We start from the raw sequence: 27,073 nt of genomic DNA on the forward strand, positions 1-27,073 counted from the left end.
CTTTTACATTGTTTAAGCCCCATCCCTAATTATTCGGCCTTCATTTTCTCAGTGAAAGTTTAGAAATCTTTCCCCCTAAATCTTTTAATACAATTGTTTCTGTTAGGAATAATTTTAACATGTAGAGAAGCAGAGAAAAGAGCAAACTCCTTTAATTTCTTACTGCACAAGCACTATTATATATATCATTCGGCTAGACCATTTGATTTGTGTCTAGTCATTTTCAGTTACAGGTAAAGCCACAATGAATAATCCTAAGCATGTCGTTTTGTACTCACACACGTACATGTTTAGGATAAATTAGAAGTGAGATAGTGAGTTCTTGATCTTGTTTTCCATTTATATTTGAAGCTGTCACAAATACCAACTATTTAAAAGGACTTTCAGCAACGGAGCATTTGAAGTAAAGGCTAAATATACTTGTTCTTTTTTTTTTTTGAGACGGAGTCTTGCTCTGTCACCCAGGCTGGAGTGCAGTGGCGCAATCTCGGCTCACTGCAACTTCCGCCTCCCAGGTTCAAGCAATTCTCTTGCGTCAGCCTCCTGAGTAGCTGGGATTACAGGTGCTCACCACCATGCCTGGCTAAGTTTTGTATTTTTAGTAGAGACGGGGCTTCACCATGTTGGTCAGGCTGGTCTCAAACTCCTGACCTCGTGATCCACCCACCTCCCAAAGTGCTGGGATTACAGGCGTGAGCCACTGCACCCGGCCTTGTTCTTCTTAAAGAGTCAAAATAGTATATTTAGTAAACCTGTGTTCTGAAGGTACATGTGATCCTATACATAGTTGGTACCACTGGTCTTTTATGTGTTCTATCACTGTTACCATTTTACCAGTGCTGTAACCTTCTTGATGGTATCTAGGTGTCTCTATGTATTTTAGTGTGTTTTTACACACTAAATACTCTATTTCAGTTTTTATTAATGCAGCTGTGTTGGATGTAATAACAAAATTAATAATTCCTCCACAAGTTTTAGCTTGACTATAAGCTTATTTGACAGTAATCAGTACAGAGAGTCAGTGTCTTCAGTATAATGCTATGTCTAGCTTATTTTTTTATCCTATTAAATCTATATGTGGGATTTCTACATTAATCCCTTGTTTTCTCATTTATTTTTAAAACTTATAATGTCCCCAAATTTCATCTGATTTTTTTCTTTTTAAGAATATGGCCATAAGTCCCACTCACATTTAGATTCAAAAACATATTTTCACTGGAATTTCATGAAGTGACTGCCAGCTATAACTTTATTAGAACATTTCACTCATGTTGTTACCTTTATCTTCCTGTTTGCTTAGATGTTAGTGTAGTTGTGACATTTAAATATCTGTTTTTTGTTTGTTTGTTTGTTTTTTGAGATGGGGTCTCACTCTGTCACCCAGGCTGGAGTGCAGTGGCACGATCTTGGCTCACTGCAACCTCCGCTTCCTGGGCTCAAGCAGTCCTCCCACCACAGCCACCCCAGTAGCTGGAACCACAGGTGTGCGGCTCATTTTTTGTAGTTTTGGTAGAAACAGGGTTTCACCATGTTGCCCAGGCTGGTTTTGAACTCCTGAGCTCAAGGGATCCACCAACTCTGGCCTCCCAAAGTGTTGGGATTACAGGCATCAGCCACTGTGCCCAGCCAGTATACTTAAAGATCTTTTAAATGCAGATAACTTAACTGTATGATTTCATTAGCCCGAATTTCCGTCTCTTTAAGCACAAGTCCACAATCCCTCATCTGAAATATTGAGGCCACATGTGTGTTGGAAATCAATTTAAAAAGTTTTTTTTAGAAGGGTGTGTGTGAAGTTATGTAAACCCCATTGCTTTGTGGCAGCACCTAGTAATCAAACACATTAATATTTCTTGCATGAACTATATTAATATCACATTAAATGGGAAAGACTATAAAAAGCCTCTTTTAGGTCAGGTTTTGCCCCCCCATTAGTTACTAAAAGCCTGAGGTTGGAGTTCTTTGGATTTTAAAATTACGGATATGGAATCATAGATCTGCCCATTCTTTCACTTTAAAACCCATGGTAAATCTGGCATATCTTTTCATCTTAATGATATAGACATAAGTAGTTGAGCTGCTGCTTTAGTTGACAGTTATAAGGGTTACAAAACTGATATTTACTTCATATAGCTGTGCTAAATTACTTTCAACTTTTCTGGTCCATAATCTACCAAGTTATGAAAGTTTTGACATGTTAGCCCTCTTGTGTGCTGATAGTATACCTTTAATTCATAAGTCTAGAATCACTACTGAGTGGCAGAGTAACATTCTTCTGTCTCATCATATTTTCTAAAATGGAGTCATTAACTGCCACATATTCAGGGAGATACCAAAGAATTAATGAAATACTTGTAAACCTTTAGTTAAAAAAAAAAAAAAAAGTATCTTAAAGTTATTCATTAGAGGTTCAAAATTTTTAACAGACAAATAATAATATTTTTTTCCCTCCAATGCAGGTGTTCTTTATACATTTTCCTACAGGGCTCCTCTGTGGAGAAATCCGAAAAGCATATGTAGAATTTGTCAATGTCAGCAAATGTCCACTTACTGGATTGAAGGTTGTTTCTAAACGTCCAGAGTTCTTTACTTTCGGTGGTAATACTGCTGTGCTAACACCACTAAGTCCCTCAGCTTCTGAAAATTGTAGTGCTTACAAGACTGTTGTGACAGATGCTACCTCTGTGTGTACAGCACTCATATCATCAGCTTCTTCTGTAGACTTTGGCATTGGCACAGGAAGTCAACCAGAGGTGATTCCTGTTCCCCTTCCTGACACTGTTCTTCTACCCGGAGCCTCAGTGCAGCTGCCAATGTGGTTACGTGGGCCTGATGAAGAAGGTGTCCATGAAATTAACTTTTTGTTTTACTATGAAAGTGTCAAAAAGCAGCCAAAAATACGGTTAGTATTATAAAACTTATAAAATTTAACATCTGTGTTCAATGTATATGCACATATTCAGATAAACATTTTGATATTTACTAACATGTTAAGAAATTACTCCTTTCCAGATTATGCAGGATATTTATATCTGAAATTGTCTCAAATAGAACTGTAAGTTCTAGGTACCCAAAAATGGAAAAATAAAATTTGACGGCACACATTTTTTTAGTTGCTTCTCTCTGTGAACTTCTCAATTGTTTGATACGATTAAGTACTGTGGACAGAGCTGTCACATAATAATGAAATTAACAGGTACCATGTATTAAAATAGGGCGTCATTTGTGTTTGAAGACAACCTGCCTGGTCGTCTCAGTCATCCTTTTTTAAGAAAATTGTTTTGTTTTACCTTTCCCCTAGTGTTCCCCTTTGCCGCACAAGAATGTATGAAAAACAGTACATATTTACAGAAGAGATGATTATGATGGTGTTACAATAGATGATCACTGAAGAAATCAAAGCTAACTGGTTCATCCAGGATCTATGACCTATATTTTGTCCAACAGAATATTTTCTTTTGATACCTCCATTGTCATTTTTACAAAATTAACTAGGAATAACTTGGGAGGCTGAGGCAGGAGATTCGCTTGAGCCCAGGAAGTCAAGGCTACAGAGAGCCGTGATTATACCGTTGTCCTCCAGCTTGGGTGACAGAGCAAGGCTCTGTCTCAAAAAAAAAAAAAAAAAAAAAAAGATTTTAGCATTTGAATATCAAGGGAGGGATATGCAAGAGAGTAGTGGGTATTATTCCAGGGAGCGGCTGAATATGTTTAATTTGTAAAGATTTACCGATTAGAGAACATAAACTGAATGTAGTTAGTTCAGCCACAGTGTAAAATTTTTGTAAAAGAAGTAAAGAGGAAGAAACCTTTGAAATGTAAAGCTTACATGGTGAGGAGTTTTGAATACCAGGTTAAAGTTTGAGCTTTATTTGGTAGTCCTTCAGTAGCTTCAGAACCACTGTTAGAAGCAAGGCTGGGCCCAGTGGCTCATACCTATAATCCCAGCACTTTGGGAGGCTGAGGTGGGTAGATCACTTAAGGTCAGGAGTTCGAGACCAGCCTGACCAATATGGCTGATGAAGATGGTGAATATGATTGATTTTTGGGGGGAGATCACCAAAGTACAGCACATAACCCTAAATATCCTAGAAAGCAGACACCTTATGATGAAGATGATGAATATGGCGAAACCCCATCTCTACTAAAAATACAAAAATTATAGGGTGTGGTGGTACACACTTGTAATCCCAGCTACTCAGGAGACTGAGGCAGGAGAATCGCTTGATCTGGGAGTCAGAGGTTGCAGTGAGCTGAGATCACCCCACTGCACTCCCACCTGGGCGACAAAGCAAGACTCTATCTCAAAAAAAAGAAAGAAGCACAATCAGAACATTACCATATGAAGATTATTTTTATGTGTTATACAGATGAATTTGATAAGCAGGGCAAAAACTTAGGGAGACTAGTAGTTTCCTTCCAAATTGGATAGAAAGAATTGAACTGAAGTTAGGCTATGTAATTTTACTTAATGTATTCTATGGATTTTTAGAGTATAAATGGTCCTGAGAGTGATCAGTTTTTAAAATCTTTATTTGGAATTAGATAATTATAGAGACTGAGATTAAATGTGCTTTTTTTTTTTAACTTCAGGCACAGAATATTAAGACACACTGCAATTATTTGTACCAGTCGGTCTTTAAATGTACGGGCCACTGTCTGCAGAAGTAATTCTCTTGAAAATGAAGAAGGCAGAGGAGGCAATATGCTAGTCTTTGTGGATGTGGAAAATACCAATACTGTAAGTTGGTTTAAAACTGAATTTTGTTTTTAATTATATTTGAAGTGTTTCCCTTGTTTTTAGTAGTGGTTTTTGTTTTCCTTTACAAGACATCGTAAGCTAGAGATTTTAGGAATGTTCATGTAGAATAGTATGAAATCATCTTAATTCTTCATTAGATTTGTAATTTTATCCCTTAGTCTCTCTTCAAATAAAAAGATCTTCTGATATTAATATGGTACACACTGATATGCTGTATACTTCCATTAATTCATTCTAAAAGATCTCATAAAATGCTTTCTAGGTCTCACCATTGAGATCCATTGGTGTTACTAAATTGTGAGGTTCTGTTAATATATCACATTCAATATTAACTTGGTAATCTTCACTTGCACATTTCTAACAGTGCCATTTCCTTTATATAGTAAATATCTGAAATATTGCCATTCCTGTTTATGCACTCTAATATAAAAATGTATATATTTTTTTCTTTTTTCTTTTTAGACAGGTTCTCATTTCTGTCACCCAGGTTTCTCACTGCAACCTCCACCTCCTGGGTTCAAGTGATTCTCGTGCCTCAGCCTCCCAAGTAGCTGGGATTATAGGCACATACCACCATGCCTGGCTGATTTTTTTCTATTTTTAGTAGAGACAGGGTTTCACCATGTTGGCCAGGCTGTAAAAATGAATATTCTTTTTTTTTTTTTTTTGAGACAGTCTCGCTCTGTTGCCCAGACTGGAGTGCAGTGGTGCGATCTCTGCTCACTGCAAGCTCCACCTCCTGGGTTCATGCCATTCTCCTGCCTCAGCCTCCCCAGTAGCTGGGACCACAGGCGCCCACCACCCCCGGGTAATTTTTTTGTATTTTTAGTAGAGACAGGGTTTCGCCATGTTAGCCAGGATGGTCTCGATCTCCTGACCTTGTCATCCGCCCGCCTCGGCCTCCCAAAGTGCTGGGATTACAGGCGTGAGCCACTGTGCCCGGCCAAAAATGAATATTCTCAAAGATGAGAGTGTGATCTCTCATGTTTGAAATAGGACTCGTAGCATTAGATTGATTCAGTTCAGGTACTTATCTGAAATGTTACTTAATTCTGTAATGTTCTTTACTTTTAACTTCATAAATTTGTAAGGTGTCTGCTTTCTAGGATATTTAGGGCTAATGTGCTGTACTTTGGTGATCTCCCCCCAAAAATCAGTATTTTTATAGTAAGAGTGAGAATATTTTAATACTTCCAGATTAGCTTTTATTCAGGAGAATTAAAAAAGTACATGCTACTTAAATAATTTCATGTGTACTGACCATATATTAGGATTCTGTTATGTGAGTTTTTGTTGCTTGTTTTTTTGCCTAATAAGAATGAGATATCTCAGAAAGAGTAGAGAAATAAAAAGAAAATGCCATAATTTTGATTAAAAATGGACAATTTTTTATCTTTTAAATACTACCCAATAGCTCATTGTGATAGGCTTTAATAACTCAATGGCTTTCAGTATTTTAAAATTTACCACTGAGTATGCATTATAGTCAAAAATACTTCTTGGACAAAATGCTGATGTCTCTGAAAGTGTTTAGAAAGAGATTTAAATAAGTTTTTGGAAATGTATGTTGTAATTGCATCTTACGTTAATTGACACTGACTTTGGTAGCAGTGTCTGAATTTTGTTCTCATCGGAACATTCTTTTTTTTTTTTTTTTTTTTACGATTCAGAATAAAACTTTTATTTTATTTTATTTTATTTTTTTATTAATTTTTTTGCATACAAAAAACAATAAACATTTTCTAAAAATACATACAAACAAAAAGATGCGTATCAAACATATTAGGAAGGTTGCACATGGGAAGTCGGGGAATAGAAATGGGGGTGGGAGTTAAAATAAATGAGAGAGGGACTTTATATGGATCAGTGATAATAACTCAGTCCTCTATTTGACAAAGAAGAGGGAGAAGGAAGAGGAAGAAAAAGAAAGTGGGATAAAGGATCAGAAAGGGAGGAAAATAAAAAAAATTTGAGTATGACTCCAGGGTAGACCTGTTTTGTTGTCATTGAGTTGGTTGGTTGGTTTGTCTGTTGTATTCTTCATGTTTCGCCAAGTTGGCCAGATTGGTCTCGAACTCCTAGTCCGAAGTGATCAACCCGCCTCGCCCCCCAGAGTGCCGGGACCACAGGCGTGAGCCACCACGTCCAGCCCCCACATTGCTTCTGGTCTCCATGGTAGACCTCCCAGACGGAGCGGCCAGGCAGAGGAGCTCCTCACTTCTACCCAGACACGGGGCGGCCGGGCAGAGGGGCTCCTCACTTCCCAGACGGGGCGGCCAGGCAGAGACGCTCCTCACTTCTTCCCAGACGATAGGTGGCCGGGCAGAGGCGCTCCTCACTTCCCAGACGATGGGTGGCCGGGCAGAGGCGCTCCTCACTTCCCAGACGATGGGTGGCCGGGCAGAGGCGCTCCTCACTTCCCAGACGATGGGCGGCCGGGCAGAGGCGCTCCTCATCTCCCAGACGATGGGTGTCCGGGCAGAGGCACTCCTCACTTCCCAGATGGGGCAGCCGGGCAGAGGCGCTCCTCACTTTCCAGATGATGGGTGGCCGGGCAGAGGCGCTCCTCACCTCCCAGACGATGGGTGGCCTGGCAGAGGCGCTCCTCACCTCCCAGACGATGGGTGGCCGGGCAGAGGCGCTCCTCACCTCCCAGACGGGGCGGCCGGGCAGAGGCGCTCCTCACTTCTTCCCGGACGGGGCGGCCGGGCAGAGGCGCTCCTCACTTCTTCCCGGACGGGGCGGCCGGGCAGAGGCGCTCCTCACTTCCCAGACGGTGGGTGGCCGGGCAGAGGCGCTCCTCACTTCCCAGACGATGGGTGGCTGTGCAGAGGCGCTCCTCACTTCTTCCCGGATGGGGCGCCCGGGCAGAGGCGCTCCTCATTTCTTCCCGGACGGGGCGGCCGGGCAGAGGCGCTCCTCACTTCCCAGACGGGGCGGCCGGGCAGAGGCGCTCCTCACTTCTTCCCGGACGGGGCGGCCGGGCAGAGGCGCTCCTCACTTCTTCCCGGTCGGGGCGGCCGGGCAGGGGCGCTCTTCACTTCTTCCCGGACGGGGCGGCCGGGCAGAGGCGCTCCTCACTTCTTCCCGGACGGGGCGCCCGGGCAGAGGCGCTCCTCACTTCTTCCCGGACGGGGCGCCCGGGCAGAGGCGCTCCTCACTTCTTCCCGGACGGGGCGGCCGGGCAGAGGCGCTCCTCACTTCTTCCCGGACGGGGCGGCCGGGCAGAGGCGCTGCTCACTTCCCAGATGGGGCGGCCGGGTAGGGGCACTCCTCACTTCCCAGACGGGGCGGCCGGGCAGAGGCGCTCCTCACTTCCCAGACGGTGGGTGGCCGTGCAGAGGCGCTCCTCACTTCCCAGACGATGGGTGACCGGGCAGAGGCGCTCCTCACTTCTTCCCGGATGGGGCGGCCGGGCAGAGGCGCTCCTCACTTCTTCCCGGATGGGGCGCCCGAGCAGAGGCGCTCCTCATTTCTTCCCGGACGGGGCGGCCGGGCAGAGGCGCTCCTCACTTCCCAGACAGGGCGGCCGGGCAGAGGCGCTCCTCACTTCTTCCCGGACGGGGGCGGCCGGGCAGAGGCGCTCCTCACTTCTTCCCGGACGGGGCGGCCGGGCAGAGGCGCTCCTCACTTCTTCCCGGATGGGGCGGCCGGGCGGAGGCGCTCCTCACTTCCCAGACGATGGGTGGCCGGGCAGAGGCGCTCCTCACTTCCCAGACGGTGGGTGGCCGGGCAGAGGCGCTCCTCACTTCCCAGACGGTGGGTGGCCGGGCAGAGGGGCTCCTCACTTCCCAGACGGTGGGTGGCCGGGCAGAGGGGCTCCTCACTTCCCAGACGGTGGGTGGCCGGGCAGAGGCGCTCCTCACTTCCCAGACGGTGGGTGGCCGGGCAGAGGCGCTCCTCACTTCCCAGACGGTGGGTGGCCGGGCAGAGGCGCTCCTCACTTCCCAGACGGTGGGTGGCCGGGCAGAGGCGCTCCTCACTTCCCAGACGGGGCGGCCGGGCAGAGGCACTGCTCACTTCCCAGACGGGGCGGCCGGGTAGAGGCGCTCCTCACTTCCCAGACGGGGCGGCCGGGCAGAGGCGCTCCTCACTTCCCAGACGGGGCGGCCGGGCAGAGGCGCTCCTCACTTCTTCCCGGGCGGGGAGGCCGGGCAGAGGCGCTCCTCACTTCTTCCCGGGCGGGGCGGCCGGGCAGAGGCGCTCCTCACTTCTTCCCGGACGGGGCGGCCGGGCAGAGGCACTCCTCACTTCCCAGACGATGGGTGGCCGGGCAGAGGCGCTCCTCACTTCCCAGACGGGGCGGCCGGGCAGAGGCGCTCCTCACTTCCCAGACGGTGGGTGGCCGGGCAGAGGCGCTCCTCACTTCCCAGACGGTGGGTGGCCGGGCAGAGGGGTTCCTCACTTCCCAGACGGTGGGTGGCCGGGCAGAGGCGCTCCTCACTTCCCAGACGGTGGGTGGCCGGGCAGAGGCGCTCCTCACTTCTTCCCAGACGGGGCGGCCGGGCAGAGGCGCTCCTCACTTCTTCCCGGGCGGGGCGGCCGGGCAGAGGCGCTCCTCACTTCTTCCCGGACGGGGCGGCCGGGCAGAGGCGCTCCTCACTTCCCAGACGATGGGTGGCCGGGCAGAGGCGCTCCTCACTTCCCAGACGGGGCGGCCGGGCAGAGGCGCTCCTCACTTCCCAGACGGTGGGTGGCCGGGCAGAGGCGCTCCTCACTTCCCAGACGGTGGGTGGCCGGGCAGAGGGGTTCCTCACTTCCCAGACGGTGGGTGGCCGGGCAGAGGCGCTCCTCACTTCCCAGACGGTGGGTGGCCGGGCAGAGGCGCTCCTCACTTCCCAGACGGTGGGTGGCCGGGCAGAGGGGTTCCTCACTTCCCAGACGGTGGGTGGCCGGGCAGAGGCGCTCCTCACTTCCCAGACGGTGGGTGGCCGGGCAGAGGCGCTCCTCACTTCCCAGACGGTGGGTGGCCGGGCAGAGGCGCTCCTCACTTCCCAGACGGTGGGTGGCCGGGCAGAGGCGCTCCTCACTTCCCAGACGGTGGGTGGCCGGGCAGAGGCGCTCCTCACCTCCCAGACGGGGCGGCCGGGCAGAGGTGCTCCTCACTTCCCAGACGGGGCGGCCGGGCAGAGGCGCTCCCCACCTTCCAGATGGGGCGGCGGCCGGGCAGGGGCTGCAATCCCAGCACCCTGGCAGGCCAAGGCAGGCGGCCGGCGGGTAGAGGCTGCCGCGAGGCCAGATCACGCCACCGCCCTTCAGCCCGGGCAACACCGAGCACTGGGTGAGCGAGACTCCATCTGTAGTCCCAGTACCTCGGGAGGCTGAGGCGGGCAGAGCAGTCGGCGTCAGGAGCTGGCGACCAGCGTGGCCAAGATGGCGAACGCGTGCCTGCATCCAAAGGAGAAAAGGCAGGCAGCGGTGGCGGGCGCCGGCAGTCCCAGGCAGTCCGCGGCGTGGGCAGCAGCAAGCCGAGTAGATTGTAGCCTGGGCCAGAGAGGGAAGGAAAGGAAGGAAGGGAAGGAAGGGAAGGAAGGGAAGGAAGGGAAGGAAGGGAGGAAGGAAGGAAGGAAGGAAGGAAGGAAGGAAGGAAGGAAGGAAGGAAGGAAGGAAGGAAGGAAGGCAGGAAGGAAGGCAGGAAGGCAGGCAGGCTCATCGGAACATTCTGATTTAGTGCTTCTAAATCCTGAATGACTCTCCTATCTTTTTTTTTGACAGAGTGAAGCAGGCGTTAAGGAATTCCATATAGTGCAAGTATCAAGTAGTAGCAAACACTGGAAGTTACAGAAATCTGTAAATCTTTCTGAAAACAAAGGTTTGTACGTTTTTCCTGCTACATAATAAATTTTGAAACTTCATTACTTGGTTTTCCAGAATAGTACCAGAATGTCTTAAGATTATTGGGATTAACTTTTTTAAGCATTAAATTGTGATTTCATTAGTTTACCTAACTGTAAATCAAATTACCTATCTTGATCCAGTCTTTCCCATTTTTTAAATTGCCTTCCACATCTTTTATACTTGTATTTTCTTCTTTTTGTTTTTTATTGTAAAATCGGTGCTTGGGTACATGATTACTGTCAAAAATTCAACCAAGACTGGGCGTGGTGGCTCACGCCTGTAATTCCTGCACTTTGGGAGGCTGAGGCGGGTGGATCACTTGAGGTCAGCCGTTTGAAACCAGCCTGGCCAACATGATGAAACCCTGTCTCTACTAAAACTGCAAAAATTAGCTGGGCGTGGTGGCAGGCGCCTGTAATCCCAGCTACTCGGGAGGCTGAGGCAGGAGAATTACCTGAACCCGGGAGGCGGAGGGTGCAGTGAGCTGAGATCATGCCACTGCACTCCAGCCTGGGCAACAGAGTAAGACTCTGTCTCAAAAAAACAAAACAAAACAAAACCAAAAACAACTTAACTGGTACAAAAATATATAGACTAGGATATGGGATTTTTCTCTTTGTTTCCTTTACCACTGGTGAGTTTATCTGTGAATAGCCATACCTACGTACTGACTGGCTTTCTGTGAATTGTCATGTTTATATAACATTCAAACAAAAGAATGTGTACCGGAAATGTACTTAAAGTACCATTTTAAAAGTGCCTGCAATTGTGGGAAAACATATAGCAGAGTCTGTTCATATAGTAATATTGGTATAAATCACGTATATGAAACATACTGAAAGGAAATGAAGAAATGGTAGAGTGGCAGGATTATGGGTTTTCCAGTCCTCGTGTTCTGATCTTTCAAACTTTCTGTTTATCTGAAATGTTGCATATATGAATACATATATATATATATATACATGTGCACACATGGATATGTATTTTGAGAAAATTGAAATTTATCCTTTTTAAGAGGTCACTTCATTGAGATAAAAACAAAGATGTTCTTCATTAAACATTATTTATAATTACGAATTATTTTCCATTTTGACCAAGGAAGTCTAAATAATGAATTGGGTTTTATCATGTGATGAACTGAGAAACATCTTTGAAATTTCCCTTTTTCTTCCTAGATGCCAAACTTGCCAGTAGGGAGAAGGGAAAGCTTTGCTTTAAGGCAATAAGATGTGAGAAAAAAGAAGGTAAATTCACTTTACTTTTACACTTTACTAAATGGTCATTTTATATTTTATGTCAACGATATGATTAGTTTGTTTTCCCCTGTTTTTTAGCGGCCACACTGTCTTCTGAAAAATATACCTTTGCAGATATCATCTTTGGAAATGAACAGGTATGCAAGTAAGCATAGTAGTGTTTGATGTTAAGTCATAGTTATGGCATATCTGGGTATTTTTGGCAAGGCTTATCGCAGTAATTCCCAAACTCTTTTTTTTTTTTTTTTGGAGACAAGGTCTTGCTCTGTTGCCCAGGAGTACAGTGGTGCGATCACAGCTCACTGCAGCCTCGACCTCCCAGGATCAAGTGATCCTCCCACCTCAGCCTCCCGAGTAGCTGGGACTACAGGCATCAGCCATCACACCTGGCTAGTTTTTTAAATTTTGTATAGAGACCAGGGTCTCACTATGGTGCCCAGGCTTGTCTCCAGCTCCTGAGCTCAAGTGATCTGCCTGCCTCAACCTCCCAAAGTGCTAGAATTACAGGTGTGAGTCACTGCACCCAGCCTCCCTCGACTCTTTGGAGGATAAGCATTTCAACTTTATTGAGTTTTGCAACCTGCCTTCAGTCCCCAAAACAAACCAAAAATGCTTATGGACTATACTATTTTAAGTAGTTATTTAAAATTAACTTTCTTTTGAGAATATCGTATGAAATAAGTATAGTTCTTAGGATTTTTTTTTTAAAAAGCAAGATTATATGAGGGAGCTTTTCTATTAGGGAAAGTGGTCACAATGGAATATATAGATGATAACCCTCTGAATTTTGGCATACCATAACCATATCATATCATATCATATTCTGAGACCCAGATAATAAGGTAGATACATGAGACTCCATTGTGATTTTAAAGCTATTACTGTCTAGGGCAGTGATATTCCATCCTAATTATGTATAAGAATTATGTAGAGGGCCAGATGTAGTGGCTCATGCCTGTAATTTCAGCACTTTGGGAGGCTGAGGCAGGAAGATTGCTTGATGTCAGGAGTTCAAGACCATACTGGGTGTCAGAGACCAAGGCAAGACCCTGTCTCTAAAAAAAAAAAAAAAAAAAAAACCTCCTAGAACAGTGGTATTCAAAGTTTCAAAATGTGTCCATGTAAATTATCAGAAATCTTGTTAATATGCAAATTCTGATTCCACAGGACTTGGGTAGAACCTGAGGTTCTAAATTGTTATAAGCTCCTAGGTGAGGTTGACATTGTTAGCCTGCAGACCATAATTGGACCTAGATTTTGTAAAAATACAGGTTTTACCTCCCCTACCTCTAAAGCTCTGGTTGATTATATCTTGGGTGGACTTTGGGAGTATGCATTTTAAGCTATCCCTGAAGATAATCTGAAGTAGTGACCTGCTCTGAAAAATGCTGAATCTGGGGTGTAAAAGTTCATGTAATTGTGTGCTGTTAGTGGGATGATTTCATCTTTGTGTTCGTCTCCTTGATAATTCTAAACATCCTTATATTTTTGTACTTCTTTTATCATTTGCTTTCATCTGACTCATCATTATCTTTTTACCATTTGAGGAAACAGCTATTTAGAAATATCTCCAAGTTTCAAAAGCTCAGTAATTTCAAAATATGCATTACTTTCAGAGATACTGTGCTTCCTGAATGGTTGAATTTAGTTTTCAGGACTTCAGTTTTTTTTTTTTTTAAATTTCTTTAAAAACTTTTAAAATCCCAGAAACATCAGCAGGACTCTTGCACTGTAATTTTTATTGTATTTGTTGTTAAATAATTTAGTGTAAGAGCACTCATAAAGGCAGAAAGAAACACATTTTTCATTTTGATGAACCTGGTTGAATAAATAGAACTTGCCAAGCACTACAGATTAATGAGAAAACTACAGGGACAGTGTTTTACAAGAAGTTCACTCATAAGGAGAAAATGTATATATTTATTCATATTTAATACTTATTTAATAATTAACTTGAAGTTTAACATCTACATAATATATACATAGCCTGTAATACAGGAAACCATAAATATAAAGATGTTATTATGTGGCATAATATTCATTAGTTAAGGGAAATCCTGTAATTGAGTCCATTTAAAATTCTTATCTCATACTTTCATTGTTTAAGCATGAAAGCCAAGTTAATGCTAATAATTCTATTTGCATTCTGCTTCATTGGATATTGCCTAGGATTTAAATGAGAAATATTTCTGTCATTTTAAAATATGGGTTTTCAACATTTTATTTTTATTTTCTTGGTGATACCCATTCATTCTCCCTAGATACTTGGAAGGTCAAAGCTAATGTCATGGGAGTGTAGTTTAATTATTTGGGGTGACGGCTTTAAGATTCAGGGTAACTTGCAGCTGGGCGCAGTGTCTCACACCTGCAATCCCAGCATTTTGGGAGGCCAAGGCAGGCGAATGCTTGAGCTCAGTAGTTCAAGACCACCCTGGGTAACATGGCAAAACTGGCAAAACCCTGTCTCTACAAAAATTAGGCGGGAGTGGTGGCGCGCACCTGTAACCTAGCTACTCGGGAGGCTGAGGTAGGAACATTGCTTGGGCCTAGGAGGTAGAGGTTGCAGTGAGATGAGATTGCACCACTGCACTCCAGCCTGGATGACAGAGTAAGACCTTGTATCAAAAAAAAAAAAGATACAGGGTATTTTGTACCAAATCTTTTGAATGTTCAAGTGGCCTCCCTGTATTCAATTACATTGACAAGAATTACTGAATAGGTATTTTGGGTATATATAAGCTATAGAAGTATAAAATTTGGCAGGATATATTTAATTAAAACTGAGTTATACAAAATAAATTTTGACAACATAATTAAAAGCATTTATGAACACAAGTGATTTTCTTTTAACAGATAGTAAGTTCAGCAAGCCCATGTGCAGACTTCTTTTATCGAAGTTTATTTTCTGAATTGAAAAAACCACAAGCTCACTTGCCTGTGCATACCGAAAAACAGTCAACAGAGGATGCTATGAGATTGATTAAAAAATGCAGTGAGGTAGATTTGAATATTGTCATATTATGGAAGGTATGTGTTACTAAATTATTTCAGCAAGCGTCACTTGTAGATACTTGAGTCTTAAGCTGAAGAACAAATGTATATTACTATTTATATTTTTTATGCTTATCTTTTCTAGTTTCAATATTGAAACTTTAACAGTTACATATTTTTTTGTTTTGGCCTAAAAAAAGAATTCATTCAAATTAGATAACATTCTTCTGTGTTACCATTATTTCTGTGTGTTACCGAGAATATTGTAGACATGATAAGCTCTGAAAGCAGGTGGTATTAAACTGTTCGGGGCATTTCCAAACATTCTACAGAGGGAAAAATAGCACCATGAACCTCTGGAAATCCACTACCTTGGCTCCAAAAACCATTAATTTTTTTGTTATTCATATTTCATATAATCCATTTACCTTCTTTTCTACTAAATTAATTTTTTTGCTGTAGTATTTTTAAAATGACATATTTCATCTGTAAATGCTTCTGTATGTACTTTTAACAGATGAAGACTTTTTTGTTTAATATAACTGCACAGTATTATCTTTCCCAACCAAATTAATAATTCTTAATTATCTAATTGATGGTCTGTGTTCAGTTTTTTCCAGATTATTTAAATATACTATTTTACCCTGTTAAAAAAAAAAAAATCAGATCCAAATAAAGTTCACACATGGAGGACCAGAATGAAATTATTTAGACATTAATATTCCCTAAAGTTAACTGAACTATACTGTAAAAGAGTCTTAATTCTTACGTTACACCCTTTTGTATCATATGCATGTACCACCTCTTTTTAAAAATGATTCTGCAGTAAAATTAAGGATCTTGTCCAAGAATAATCACCCGAACTTTGTGACAAGGTTTTGATTGTGTGTTGTTTAATACAAGAGACATGTTCATACTAGGTGATCAATACATGTATTTTAAATTGACTCAGAAGTTTTTATAAAGTGTTTTTTTAACCATGTTTTTAAATAAACATTTTTTTTAAACCAAGCTGACTTTGCATGTTTCAAATGAAATCTAAATAAATTGATACTTTTGTTGATTATAGAAGGCGTTTTATGTTAAAAAGATCAGTTATACGTTATTGGCGAAATCAAATTCTTCTGAACTTTAGAATCGTATTATATAAGTGTATAAAGATATTTGGCATTTGTGTCTTCATTCAACAGGTTTATGCCATGTAGCAATCCATAATATTTCTGAGACAAGGTTTTGTGTAATGTATTCTGTACTCATTGTTAAGTGCATGGTATTCTTTGATGAGGGGAAAAGTGTTATCTTTTAAGAAATGGCCCTGAACCTAAAGCCCACTGCTGGTATCACTAATCACATAAAGAAGAAAGTTATCTAAGATCGTGATGCTCCTTGGCTGGGAAATGGAAGTTTGAATACATTAAATAATGGGTTATTAAGTTTGGTAGTGGCTAGTACCTTAGTAGGTTTATAATTTACTCAATGGAGAAAGTGACTGGTAGATTTTTATTTGTTTTAGTTAGAGTTCTGGATAATGTAAAAATGATTCATTAAAGAAAACTTGAAAAGTTGTTAAAGTTGTAGAGTAAGATGCACAGGAAGCATAGGACTCTTGAATAAAATATGATTCAAGAGAAAACCAAGAGCTTGAACATTTTTGTGAAAAAAAAAAATAGTTGAAAAAGGGACATAATACAACTCCTAAGCAATTTTAATCAAAAATAAAGGTTAGTTTTAAAAATCTAAGGTTTTGCGCAAGCAGGAGGATGCATTATAGAATTTGCCATGGCTATGGGTGACTGTCGCTCAATGCCATAACATCATCAGAAAAGACATCTGACAAGTCTCAGACCCTTATCTGTCAGCTCTTATTCCTTCTTGATTAAACATTACCCTGTCAGGTGTTTAACTTCTCCTGCCTTTCTAGGTTTTGCAAATATAGATGCTGAGCAGGTCCTGAGCCATCCTGTGCCTTACTGCAGCACTACTCAAAGTTTGTTCTGTGGATGGCAAACTGTCACTAGTCCATTATAAGTACAAAAATTGAAAGTAAACAAGAAGAAACTTTGATAGCATTTTGACTGAGTAATTTTATGTTTTTTGAACCTAATAGTAAAAATATTGGGCTTGTCAAAAAAATTAAGCCTTTGTGTTTGCACATAATGTGACAATGACGGTAAATCAGAGCCATTTATAGATTATATTTTCCCCAGCACAGAAGCAATTCAAGAGAGAGAAGAGTTATAAACTGGAACAAATATTTTAATATAGGTAAAGTCAGCTCACTATATTGGAAGAAAAAAGCCTTTTTTAAAGCATATATATTTATATTTACGAACATAACATTTCCACTTACAGGATTGATTTATGATTGTACTCACTGATTTTGCTCAGCTATGTGATAAACCCTAGGGCATTTCAGAAGCTAGACTGTAAGAATAAACCTTTCAGCTGTATATTGGTAGTTCAGTAAAGAAAGCAGCTTGTGTTATAGCACAGTTCTTTTAAAGTAGTTTCTTAAGAATTCTAAAGAATGTTGGAAAGGATTTCACGATGTATCTCTCTCAAATATCCAGGCCAACTGTGTTATATTCAGGTGAAAAGATTTGTTTTTTGGATAGATACTTTATTGATTGAACGAATAACTAAAAGTAGAAATGGTGACATTGCCAGGAGTGTCAATAATTAATAGATATTGGCCATAATATTTCCACTTTCTATCAAGTATTGGGTTGGTTACTTTAGAGGTTACTGTCAAGCACGGTAACGTTTTTATACTTTGCATTTTTTAGGCATACGTTGTGGAAGACAGTAAACAGCTTATTTTGGAAGGTCAACATCATGTTATTCTTCGCACTATAGGAAAAGAAGCCTTTTCATATCCTCAGAAACAGGTGATAACATAGTTTGCTTTGGAGCTTTCTGGTGAACTTGTGGGGTTTTTTTGTTGTTTGGTTGGTTGGCTTTTGTGTTTCTGAAGGGGTCTGGTTTGTTCAGGTTTTTTGTTTGTTTGTTTTTGAGACTGGATCTTACTCTGTCACCCAGGCTGGTGTGCAGTGGCACAATCATGGCTCACTGCAGCCTTGACCTCCCCGGGCTCAGGTGATCCTCTGGCCTCAGCCTCTTGAGTAGCTGAGACTACAGGTGTGTGCCACCACACCTGGCTAATTTTTGTGTTTTTTGTAGAGATGGAGTTTCACCATGTTGCCCAGGCTGGTCTCGAACTCCTGGGCTCAAGCGATCCTCCTGCCTTGGCCTCCCAAAGTGCTGAGATTATAGGCGTGAGCTACCACGCACTGCCATGTTCAGGTTTTTATATTGGTATTTGGGTTGGGTGTTGGTGACAGAAGAATGATTAAAGTTAAAAGTGAACATAAATTGATTTTAAAATTCATTAGCACCTTTATTAGAGTATTAAGATGCAGTTATGGTTTTTGGGGTTTCCTCACATACATTCCATGTTGAATCCAGAATTCATAGGTATGAAAAGAATTGATTTGCTTAAGAGTAGAGAAATTATATCTCTATATTTTCTTATTTGTTGTAACAGGATATCATTGCAGAGCTCCGAGGGTGTATTGTAATATGTAAAAGGTGGCCTCTGGAGTTGTGTAGCAGCTGCTGATAGCATTGAGTATGCTTTCTTATTTTTCCTAAAATAATACTTAATCTTACTGAAAAATTTTCATAGCAAATATGAATAAAATATAAGCACATTTAGTCTAGTAATTCAAACAATGGCCCTGTATTTTGTTTTTAAATAACAGATCTTAATTTTCAGGGCCCCGCCTCCATTATTTTTTTTGTGTTTTTCACCGTGGACCTGAGGGCAACCCCTCCCGTTAGTTTTGACAACTTTTTATTTTGAAATAATTTTCAAACTTACAGAAAACTTTCAAGAATAGTGTAAAAGACTCCCTTATAACTTTCATTCAGGTTACTAGTGGTTGACATTTTGCGTTATTTGCTTTGTTGTTATTTACATATGTATTAATTTTTTTCCCTTAATCATTCTTAATTACTGCCAAGTAAATTTCAGGCATCCTGTCACTGTGTCCCTAAATATAATACTTCATTGAGTATTCCTAAGAAGAAAGACAAATCTCTTACATAAAAAAAAAAAAACTACAACATTATCACATTCAGGAAGTTTAACATTGATGCAGTAGTCTTATATACAATCCATATTCAAATGCCATCAAAGGTTTTAATTCCATCCATGTAACTATTTGCTCTTTTCTATCCAGGATCCAGTTCAGGATCATACTTTGCATTCAGTTGTTATATCTCTTTAGTCTCTTTTAATCTGAAACAGTTTCTTAGCCTTTATTTGTTGATTATGACAATGACATTTTTGAAGAGCTTGGGCCAGTTATTTTCTAGAATACTACCTCTTTGGGTTTTTCTCATGTCTCCTCATGATTAGATTAAGTTTATGCTAAGTGATGTGTTGCATAAGAAAGTGCATGATGTTAATTTGCCTCATTATCGGTGTTGGATCATTTAAGGTGGTGCCATGTTTTCTTCACAGTCAAGTTACTGTTTTTCCTTTCATAATAGTAAGTAATTTGTGCGGAGATAATTTGAGGTGGTATAAATGCCTGGTTTCTTTCTTTTCTTTTTTTGAGACAGAGTCTCACTCTGTCACCAGGCTTGAGTGCAGTGGCACAATCTCGGCTCACTGCAAGGTTGCAGGTATTCTTTTAAGGCCATTGTTCACGTGCTTTCCTCCTGACAGGTGGTGTATAGAAATGTATTCAGTGTAATTTAGAAGTCTCAAATAAATAGCTTGTATTTTTTTGGTGACTTGAATATATTAAACAATAATACATTTTTGAACTCTTTACTGAAGTGTAACATAAGTACAGAAAGTAAATAGCTTATTCGATTTTCATAAACTGAAGAACACTCCAAATCAGGACCCAGATCAAGAAATAGAACCTAACCAGTACCCCAGAAGTTCTGCGTTTGTTCCTTTCCAATCAGAAATCTTTCTCTTCCAGACCAAACTTATAGTCACTTCTTTCTGACTTACAAGTCAAAAGCAAGACTACTTCTTTTGAATTTATGTAAATAGTCATACAATATATACCTCAGCTTCTTTTATTCAACGTCTGTGTTTGTGGAATTTATCCATATTGTTTGGTATACTTGTAGTTTTGTTATTCGCAACAAAAATTTCACCTTAAAACTTACTGACTATTCTCCAATAAAAGGAGCCAGGGTTCCTTGGAAAAATGGTTGATTTTAGGGCTGGGGCAGAGAAAATGCAAGATGAGCCAGAAGATTTTATGGTGCCAGGAAGTAAGGAAATGTACCCAAACTGATTGAGAGCATATTGAATTTGTGTTTCTTGCAGGTTACAAAGTGGCTTTTATTCTCCTTTGGTCCTCATACTCTGTAAGCAAGGCAGGTAGAATTACCCCCATTTTACAAATGAGACTCTGTGAAAAAAGTACAGTTATAATATTTCATAATAATTTTCAGTTTTAAAATTGTCTGAGAGAAAATAGAAATCTGTTGATTGAGGATTTGTAATTTATCAGTTTTCACATTGTTCCATCTATCCCCCAGGTAGACTTATTTATTGAGGTTGAATTTGTTTGCTTTATTTACTATTTTACTACAACTTCTTGGGATAGTGCTACCACATAATAAGTACTTGGTAATTATTAAATAAATGAATAAAGAATGCTGAGTTACCAAATTCATTCCACTGCATTAAGAAACCAAAAATATTAACCAGGTATGAGTGGCTCAGTCATACTAATAGTTTGCACACAAATAGATAGTACACAGTAAGCTTTAAGATTGCAACTTTCAACATTGCAGTTCTGTAATCAGCATGTCTTTTAATTTTTGTTCTGCCTTATAAAGGATAAATATAGGGAATGCTATGCACAAAATTATTTTACTAATGTAACAACAAAATCTATTTCCTTTAGCAAATATTCTATTTCCAGAACTTATATGTGTGCTTATGTTATGCATTTACTACATATTAAGTTCATGTAAACATTCATTCCGCTCACTTAATGAATGGTAAAATTTTAACCGAAAAAGAAAAAAGACAGAAGAGGTGATGTTGTTTAATAAACTACAGGTTTCATTGAATGGTTGTTATAATTATAAAAAGAAAGGAATTATAATTTCTCTTGTTATTTTTAAATATGAGCCTGCTAAATTGATTGTGTTGCAGATTAATATACAACCCATAAGTGTGAAGTGTTTTAGAATCATTTTTCCTTAAGAATTTATAAAAGGAAAGTCTTTCTACTTTTTATCTTACTATTTTGTACATAATTTTTTTGCCTTGAAAATATATTGCATCTTTAGATCTTTTTGTTTTCATAAAGTGATTCATTCACATAAAAGAAAAACAACTATGTAATGGATCAGAGCAGAAATATGCAAGATTTGAAAGAGCATTCCCAGTCATACACAAACTGAATTCAGCCTGAGAGAAAATAAGAAGAGATTGAGTATCCCTTCTCTGAAATGCTGGGACCCAAAGTATTTTGGATTTTGGAATATTTGCATCATATACCTGCTAGGTGAGCATCCCTAGTCTGAAAATCTGAAATCCAAAATGGTTTAAAGAGCATTTCCTGTGAGTGTCATGTCAACACTCAAAATTTTTTGGATTTTGCAGCATTTTTGATTTCAGAGCGTTTCAGATTTTGTATCTTTGGATTTGGGTTGCTCATCCTGTATAAGTAAAGAAAGAAACTGTCCATCAGTAGGGGAGTCAGTCAGTTATAAAATTATAGAATAAAGAAGACATTGCCAATATTCATCCAACCATTGTCATGGGATAGGTAGGTTCTGCTTACCCACATTAGTATTTGGTGTCTCTGTAGTTACATCTTCATTGTGCAGGTGATCAGCCTCATGCCAGTCAACATTTATGTTATCTCACTAATATCCCTTGTGTGATTTCATGCCTCAAAATCAGTGTTCTGAAACTTTGCTTCCTGAGTAAGCTACCAACAGAAAGCCTGTGCACATTGGTCAGTTGGTAGCAAATTATATTTATCACTATACATTGGCATTCATCCACATTAACTGCGTTGTAGTGATTAACATCTCACCATTACTTAACTCTGAGAAAATAGTGAGATTAAATACCTGAGTCTATAAGGCCAAATGACAGACCTTGGACAAAGGTAAAATCACCAATATAAATGTTATATTTTGAATCCTGTGAAAAGCTGGCAACTAGCCCATACATACACCAAGATGCTTGTGTATCAAGGGTATACTAGTCTTGTATTTGAATCTCTAATTGGCCAATCTAAATTTCCTTAAAGTCTGAAAGAAGCTGAGTGTGGTGGTACATGCCTTTAGTCCCAGCTGCATAGGAGACTGAGGTGGGAGGATTGCTTGAGACCAGGAGTTCAAGACCAGCTTGGGCAACATAGCAAGACCCTGTCTCTTAAAGAAAACAAATCTGAGATAGTTTATTTTTCCAAATAAATTTTAAAAACATTCAGCTAGAGAAAGTTATCTGATACTGGGGGATAAAGTAATCAACATAGGTAAATAACAATAATAGATACCATTCATAAGGTATTTGGTATTTGTCAAGTGTTGGTTCACATCAGTACTTAAAATTACAACCCTGTGAGGTATAGGTAGAAGTCCTCATGATCTGAATCCTCTGTTTAGACAACAGCAGGCGTATAAAATTATAATTTTAAGTCATATGATTATCAGAAAGAAAATTTAATTGCCAAAGCAGTATAACACAGTAGTTCAAAATAGAACTGTATTTGTATATAATCTCTGCCACTTAAAAAAGATCTTCAGTTTTTTTTTTAACGTTTCTGAATTAATTTTCCTCTTTTTAAACATGCAAATACTTCCACCTACATCCCACATGTGAAGGCTATTACATTGTATCAGATAGTTTCTTTCTCTGGTTTCCCCTTAATCACATTTCTATTCTCTTTTATATACTCTGGTTTATCTGATTTTTTAAAATTTTTATTATAAAAGTAGTAATTTTTATTGCAAAAAAGTAAAATATCCACAAGCTGTCAATTGGAAAGATAAAAAATTTAAAACAAAAAATCAGATATACAAATGAGAAAGCAAATTCTGCTTTTCTTTTCTCTCCTCAGGGCCACTTTTTGAAGTTACCCATAATCAAGTTCCTTTTCTATTCTAGAAATGTTCCATGCCTATGCAAACATAAGCATTGGAATATATGTATTTTTAACATGCTGTTAAACTTTATTTGACTATATGATATTTTTGGCTAATTTTCATACATTTGTATATCATACCATTTTCAAATATTTTGCTTTTTACATATTTTGTGGGATAGATTTCTAGAAATGAAATTTCTGGCCGTATTATATGCTTGTCTATTACCACTGACTAGATTATCATCTTTTTTTGTTTGTGTTTTTTAAAATTTGTCTTTTTTTTTTTTTTTTTTTACCAGTAGCCCCAGGGTGTTACTTGAATATAATATGGTTAATTTGTTACTTGTTAATGGGATGAATCTGGAACCAGTGCCAGCTTTTATTTTATTTCCAGCAAATTTAGCTCTCGCTTTTGCAACTATGTAGATAAGGGGTCAGCAAACTTATACTGAAAAAGGCCAGGAAGTATTTTAGGTTTTGCTCACCAGATTGACTATGTCATAATTATTCCTCATCTCTGTCACTGAAGTCAAAAAGCAGCCATAGACAGTATGTTAACAAATGGATGTGGCTGCGTTTCAATAAAACTTTACAAAAACAGGACACAGGCTGGATTTAGCCCATGGGCTATGGTTTGCCAATTGCTGGTATAGATCAAAATCAAACTCGGCTATCAGAAAATTATAAATCAAATATTCTCCTGGGTGGTGAGGGAAAATAGAGAAAAAAAAAATAACCAAGAAAGAAAATAATAGTAGAAATGGGATGTTTCTTTACTTTCATCCTTCTCTCTCTCTCACCCTCGCCCACTCCCTCCCTCCCTCCCTCTGTCTCTCTATTTTGAGACAGAGCCTCACTCTTGCCCAGGTTGGAGTGCAGTGATGCAATCTCGGCTCACTACAACCTCTGCCTCCTGGGTTCAAGTGATTCTCCTGCCTCAGCCTCCTGAGTAGCTAGGATTACAGGTGTGTACCACCACACCTGGCTAATTTGTATAGTTTCAGTAGACAGGGTTTCACCATGTTGGCCAGGCTAGTCTCCAACTCCCAGCATCAAGCAATCTGCCCGCCTCAGCCTCCCAAAGTGCTGGGATTACAGGCGTGAGCCACCCTGCCTGACCTCTGTTTTTTTTGTTTTTTTTTTTGTTGTTGTTGTTGTTTTTTTTTTTTTTTTTTTTTTTTTTGAGACAGAGTCTCGCTCTGTCGCCCGGGCTGGAGTGCGGTGGCGCAATCTCGGCTCACTGCAAGCTCCGCCTCCCGGGTTCACGCCATTCTCCTGCCTCAGCCTCCGAGTAGCTGGGACTACAGGCGCCCGCCACCGCGCCCGGCTAATTTTTTGTATTTTTTAATAGAGACGGGGTTTCACCGTGGTCTCGATCTCCTGACCTCGTGATCCGACCGCCTCGGCCTCCCAAAGTGCTGGGATTACAAGCGTGAGCCACCGCGCCCGGCCTGTTGTTGTTTTTTTTTTTTGAGACGGAGTCTTGTTCTGTCGCCCAGGCTGGAGTGCAGTGGCACGATCTCGGCTCACTGCAAGCTCCGCCTCCCGGGTTCACGCCATTCTCCTGCCTCAGCCTCTCCGAGTAGCTGGGACTACAGGCGCCCGCCACCACACCCGGCTAATTTTTTTTGTATTTTTAGTAGAGACGGGGTTTCACTGTGGTCTCGATCTCCTGACCTCGTGATCCGCCCGCCTCGGCCTCCCAAAGTGCTGGGATTACAAGCGTGAGCCACCGCGCCCGGCCTGACCTCTGTTTTCATTAGATGATAATGATTATTTATTGAAATAGTCTTAATGTGCCTGAAAAATAGCTATGTTAATACTTTTTACGTGCATTTTAACCTTTAGCTAGTATAGTTGAAGCACTATAATCTATACAATGCAGCAGGATATTTTCAGAATGAAATATTAAACAGTTTTAGATTTTCAGCTATTAAAACAGGTGCTATGCAATCGATTGTCTGCAGTCCTAAGTCCTGTGCAGTATTATCAGATGAGAATCATAACAACCTTTGGAGTTATTATTGTCATGAACTTCTTTTTACATATGAAGAAATTAATTATTAAAGTATTAAGTAACTTATCCAAGATCACAGAGCTAATATGTAAAGCTATTGAGATTCAAGTCTAACTCCAACACGTAATAAGTGAGGAATGAATAAATGATTCCAGATACTGATTTTTTTATCTTAGATTATACAGCAAATGATAGCAGCTATTAGCTTAACAGCAGAAAAGTACTGTTCATGGATTACATTATCTCTGCTGATTTTAACTTTTGTATGTATACACTATGCTTTTTTTTTTTTTAAACAAGGCAGTGTTTTTATTGTCATATGTTTTTTCTTTCTTTTCTCAGGAGCCACCAGAAATGGAACTATTGAAATTTTTCAGGCCAGAAAACATTACAGTTTCCTCAAGGCCATCAGTAGAGCAGCTTTCTAGTCTCATTAAAACGAGTCTTCACTACCCAGAATCATTTAATCATCCATTTCATCAAAAAAGGTTTGAGCTTTATTTTTGTTACCAAAATTTTCTACAACACACTGGCACATGTATTTGTTTCTTTCTTTTATTTTGGCAGTGACATTAACCCAAATATTGAAGAGGAAATTTAGAATGTTTTTAAGTCTATAGAATACTTGAACTAAACAGTTCAAGTTTAGACAATATCAGTTATTTAAGCTTTATTAAGTAAACTTAATGGCAAATGTGATACATTTGTAATTTTGGTAAATAGCTGGAATATATAAACCTCTAAAATTCTAAAAATAAGAAGTCCTGAATCAGGCAACATTTCAAAAGGTTGCCAGTTTTGCAAATAAAAGATGGAAAGAAGCCTATTAGAAACAATCTAAGTAATAATTGAAGGTATGAATTTTGGTGAAAACACCTTGGATGGGGATGGGGATAGGATAGAATAGAACAGAAAGAGAATGGGGACCCGTGGAACAGTGACATCTGAGAAAGAAGCTAAGGAAAAAGAAGCCTATGAAGAAAACTGAAGAAAAAGAACTAATTAAAAAATTAGGAAAAAAAGACCAATAAAAAGAAACTATCTCAAAGGTTGAGTGAGAATAGTTCAAGAGAAGTGGTTAATAGTTTAAGATGCTACAGAAAGGTCAAATAGTAAATGGGCCAAAAGGTCATTGGATCTGACAATAAGGAGATCATTCATGATTTTTGAGAAGAATGCCACTGTATGGGGGGTAGAATAGCATGACAGCATAGGTTGAGAAGTGAATAGGAGGTAAGAAAGTAAAGATACTGCGTTGACCATCCTTTCAAGAAACTGGGCTATGAAAAGGGATCAGGGAGTATCTGTTCTTACTAGGTAAGATATAGGCATGTTTGTGGTCTTGAAGAAAATGATGAGACACAGGGAAAGTAACAAAATCCTTAGTAGATGGAAAGATAAGATACATGCGCTGAAGAATGACAGGATTTGCTTTGCGCTAAAGAAGGGACCTTCTTACACGTTATGTAGTGCCGCCATTTTAGGGGGTAGTTATAAGAGCAAGGTTAGCTAATTAATCTAGGAGATAAGAGTAAAGGGTAGAGAATTTGAAAAAAGTGAGATTTTAGGATAGCTACTGAGAAGATGCTAGCTGAGGATGTATAGAAGGAGTACTGGGCAAAATTAAGACCTTAACAGTGACTTTAAGAGAAAAAATATTTTAAAAAGTAACTTAGAGCTGGGCATGGTGGTACACACCTATAGTTCCAGCTACTTGGGAGGCTGAGGCAGGAGAATTGCTTGAGCCCGTTAGTTTGAGGCCACAGTCAGCTATGTTTGCATCATTGCACCTGGGCAAAACAGCAAGACCCTGCCTCTTTTTTTTTTTTTAAGTGATTTTTTTTTAACAAAGCTAACACCTAAATAATTATCTCTATAATCTTTATATAAGTAGAATTAATAGAGTATATTTGTATGTCTAGCTTCTTTCATTTAATACTATGTTAGTAAGAGTCAACCATTGCAGGAACCTGTAGAATTGATTTTCATTGCATATGAGTATGTTTGGATATACCAGAATTAGTTTACCTACTTAAATGTTAATGGACTTTTAAAATGTTTTCTT

At 40.3% G+C, this 27,073-nt stretch overlaps 1 protein-coding gene across 3 annotated transcripts in view; it reads left to right on the top strand.

The window, feature by feature from the left end:
* Positions 1–27,073, top strand: part of TRAPPC8 (trafficking protein particle complex subunit 8) — a 117,045-nt gene that overhangs the window by 81,847 nt on the left and 8,125 nt on the right. For 2 of the 3 annotated variants that reach the window (XM_055235241.2, XM_055235230.2), the window contains exons 20-27: positions 2,460–2,902; positions 4,594–4,741; positions 10,478–10,574; positions 11,776–11,844; positions 11,935–11,993; positions 14,710–14,883; positions 17,634–17,735; positions 25,351–25,496. In XM_055235241.2, the coding sequence (XP_055091216.1) occupies positions 2,460–2,902; positions 4,594–4,741; positions 10,478–10,574; positions 11,776–11,844; positions 11,935–11,993; positions 14,710–14,883; positions 17,634–17,735; positions 25,351–25,496 (1,238 nt within the window). Of the gene's footprint in view, positions 1–2,459; positions 2,903–4,593; positions 4,742–10,477; positions 10,575–11,775; positions 11,845–11,912; positions 11,994–14,709; positions 14,884–17,633; positions 17,736–25,350; positions 25,497–27,073 lie in introns of those variants that run through there. The other variant, XM_055235251.2, reaches the window with a different exon arrangement.

The sequence above is a fragment of the Symphalangus syndactylus genome, chromosome 1 (assembly GCF_028878055.3).
Source record: "Symphalangus syndactylus isolate Jambi chromosome 1, NHGRI_mSymSyn1-v2.1_pri, whole genome shotgun sequence".
In the NCBI taxonomy this organism is placed as follows: Eukaryota; Metazoa; Chordata; class Mammalia; order Primates; family Hylobatidae; genus Symphalangus; species Symphalangus syndactylus.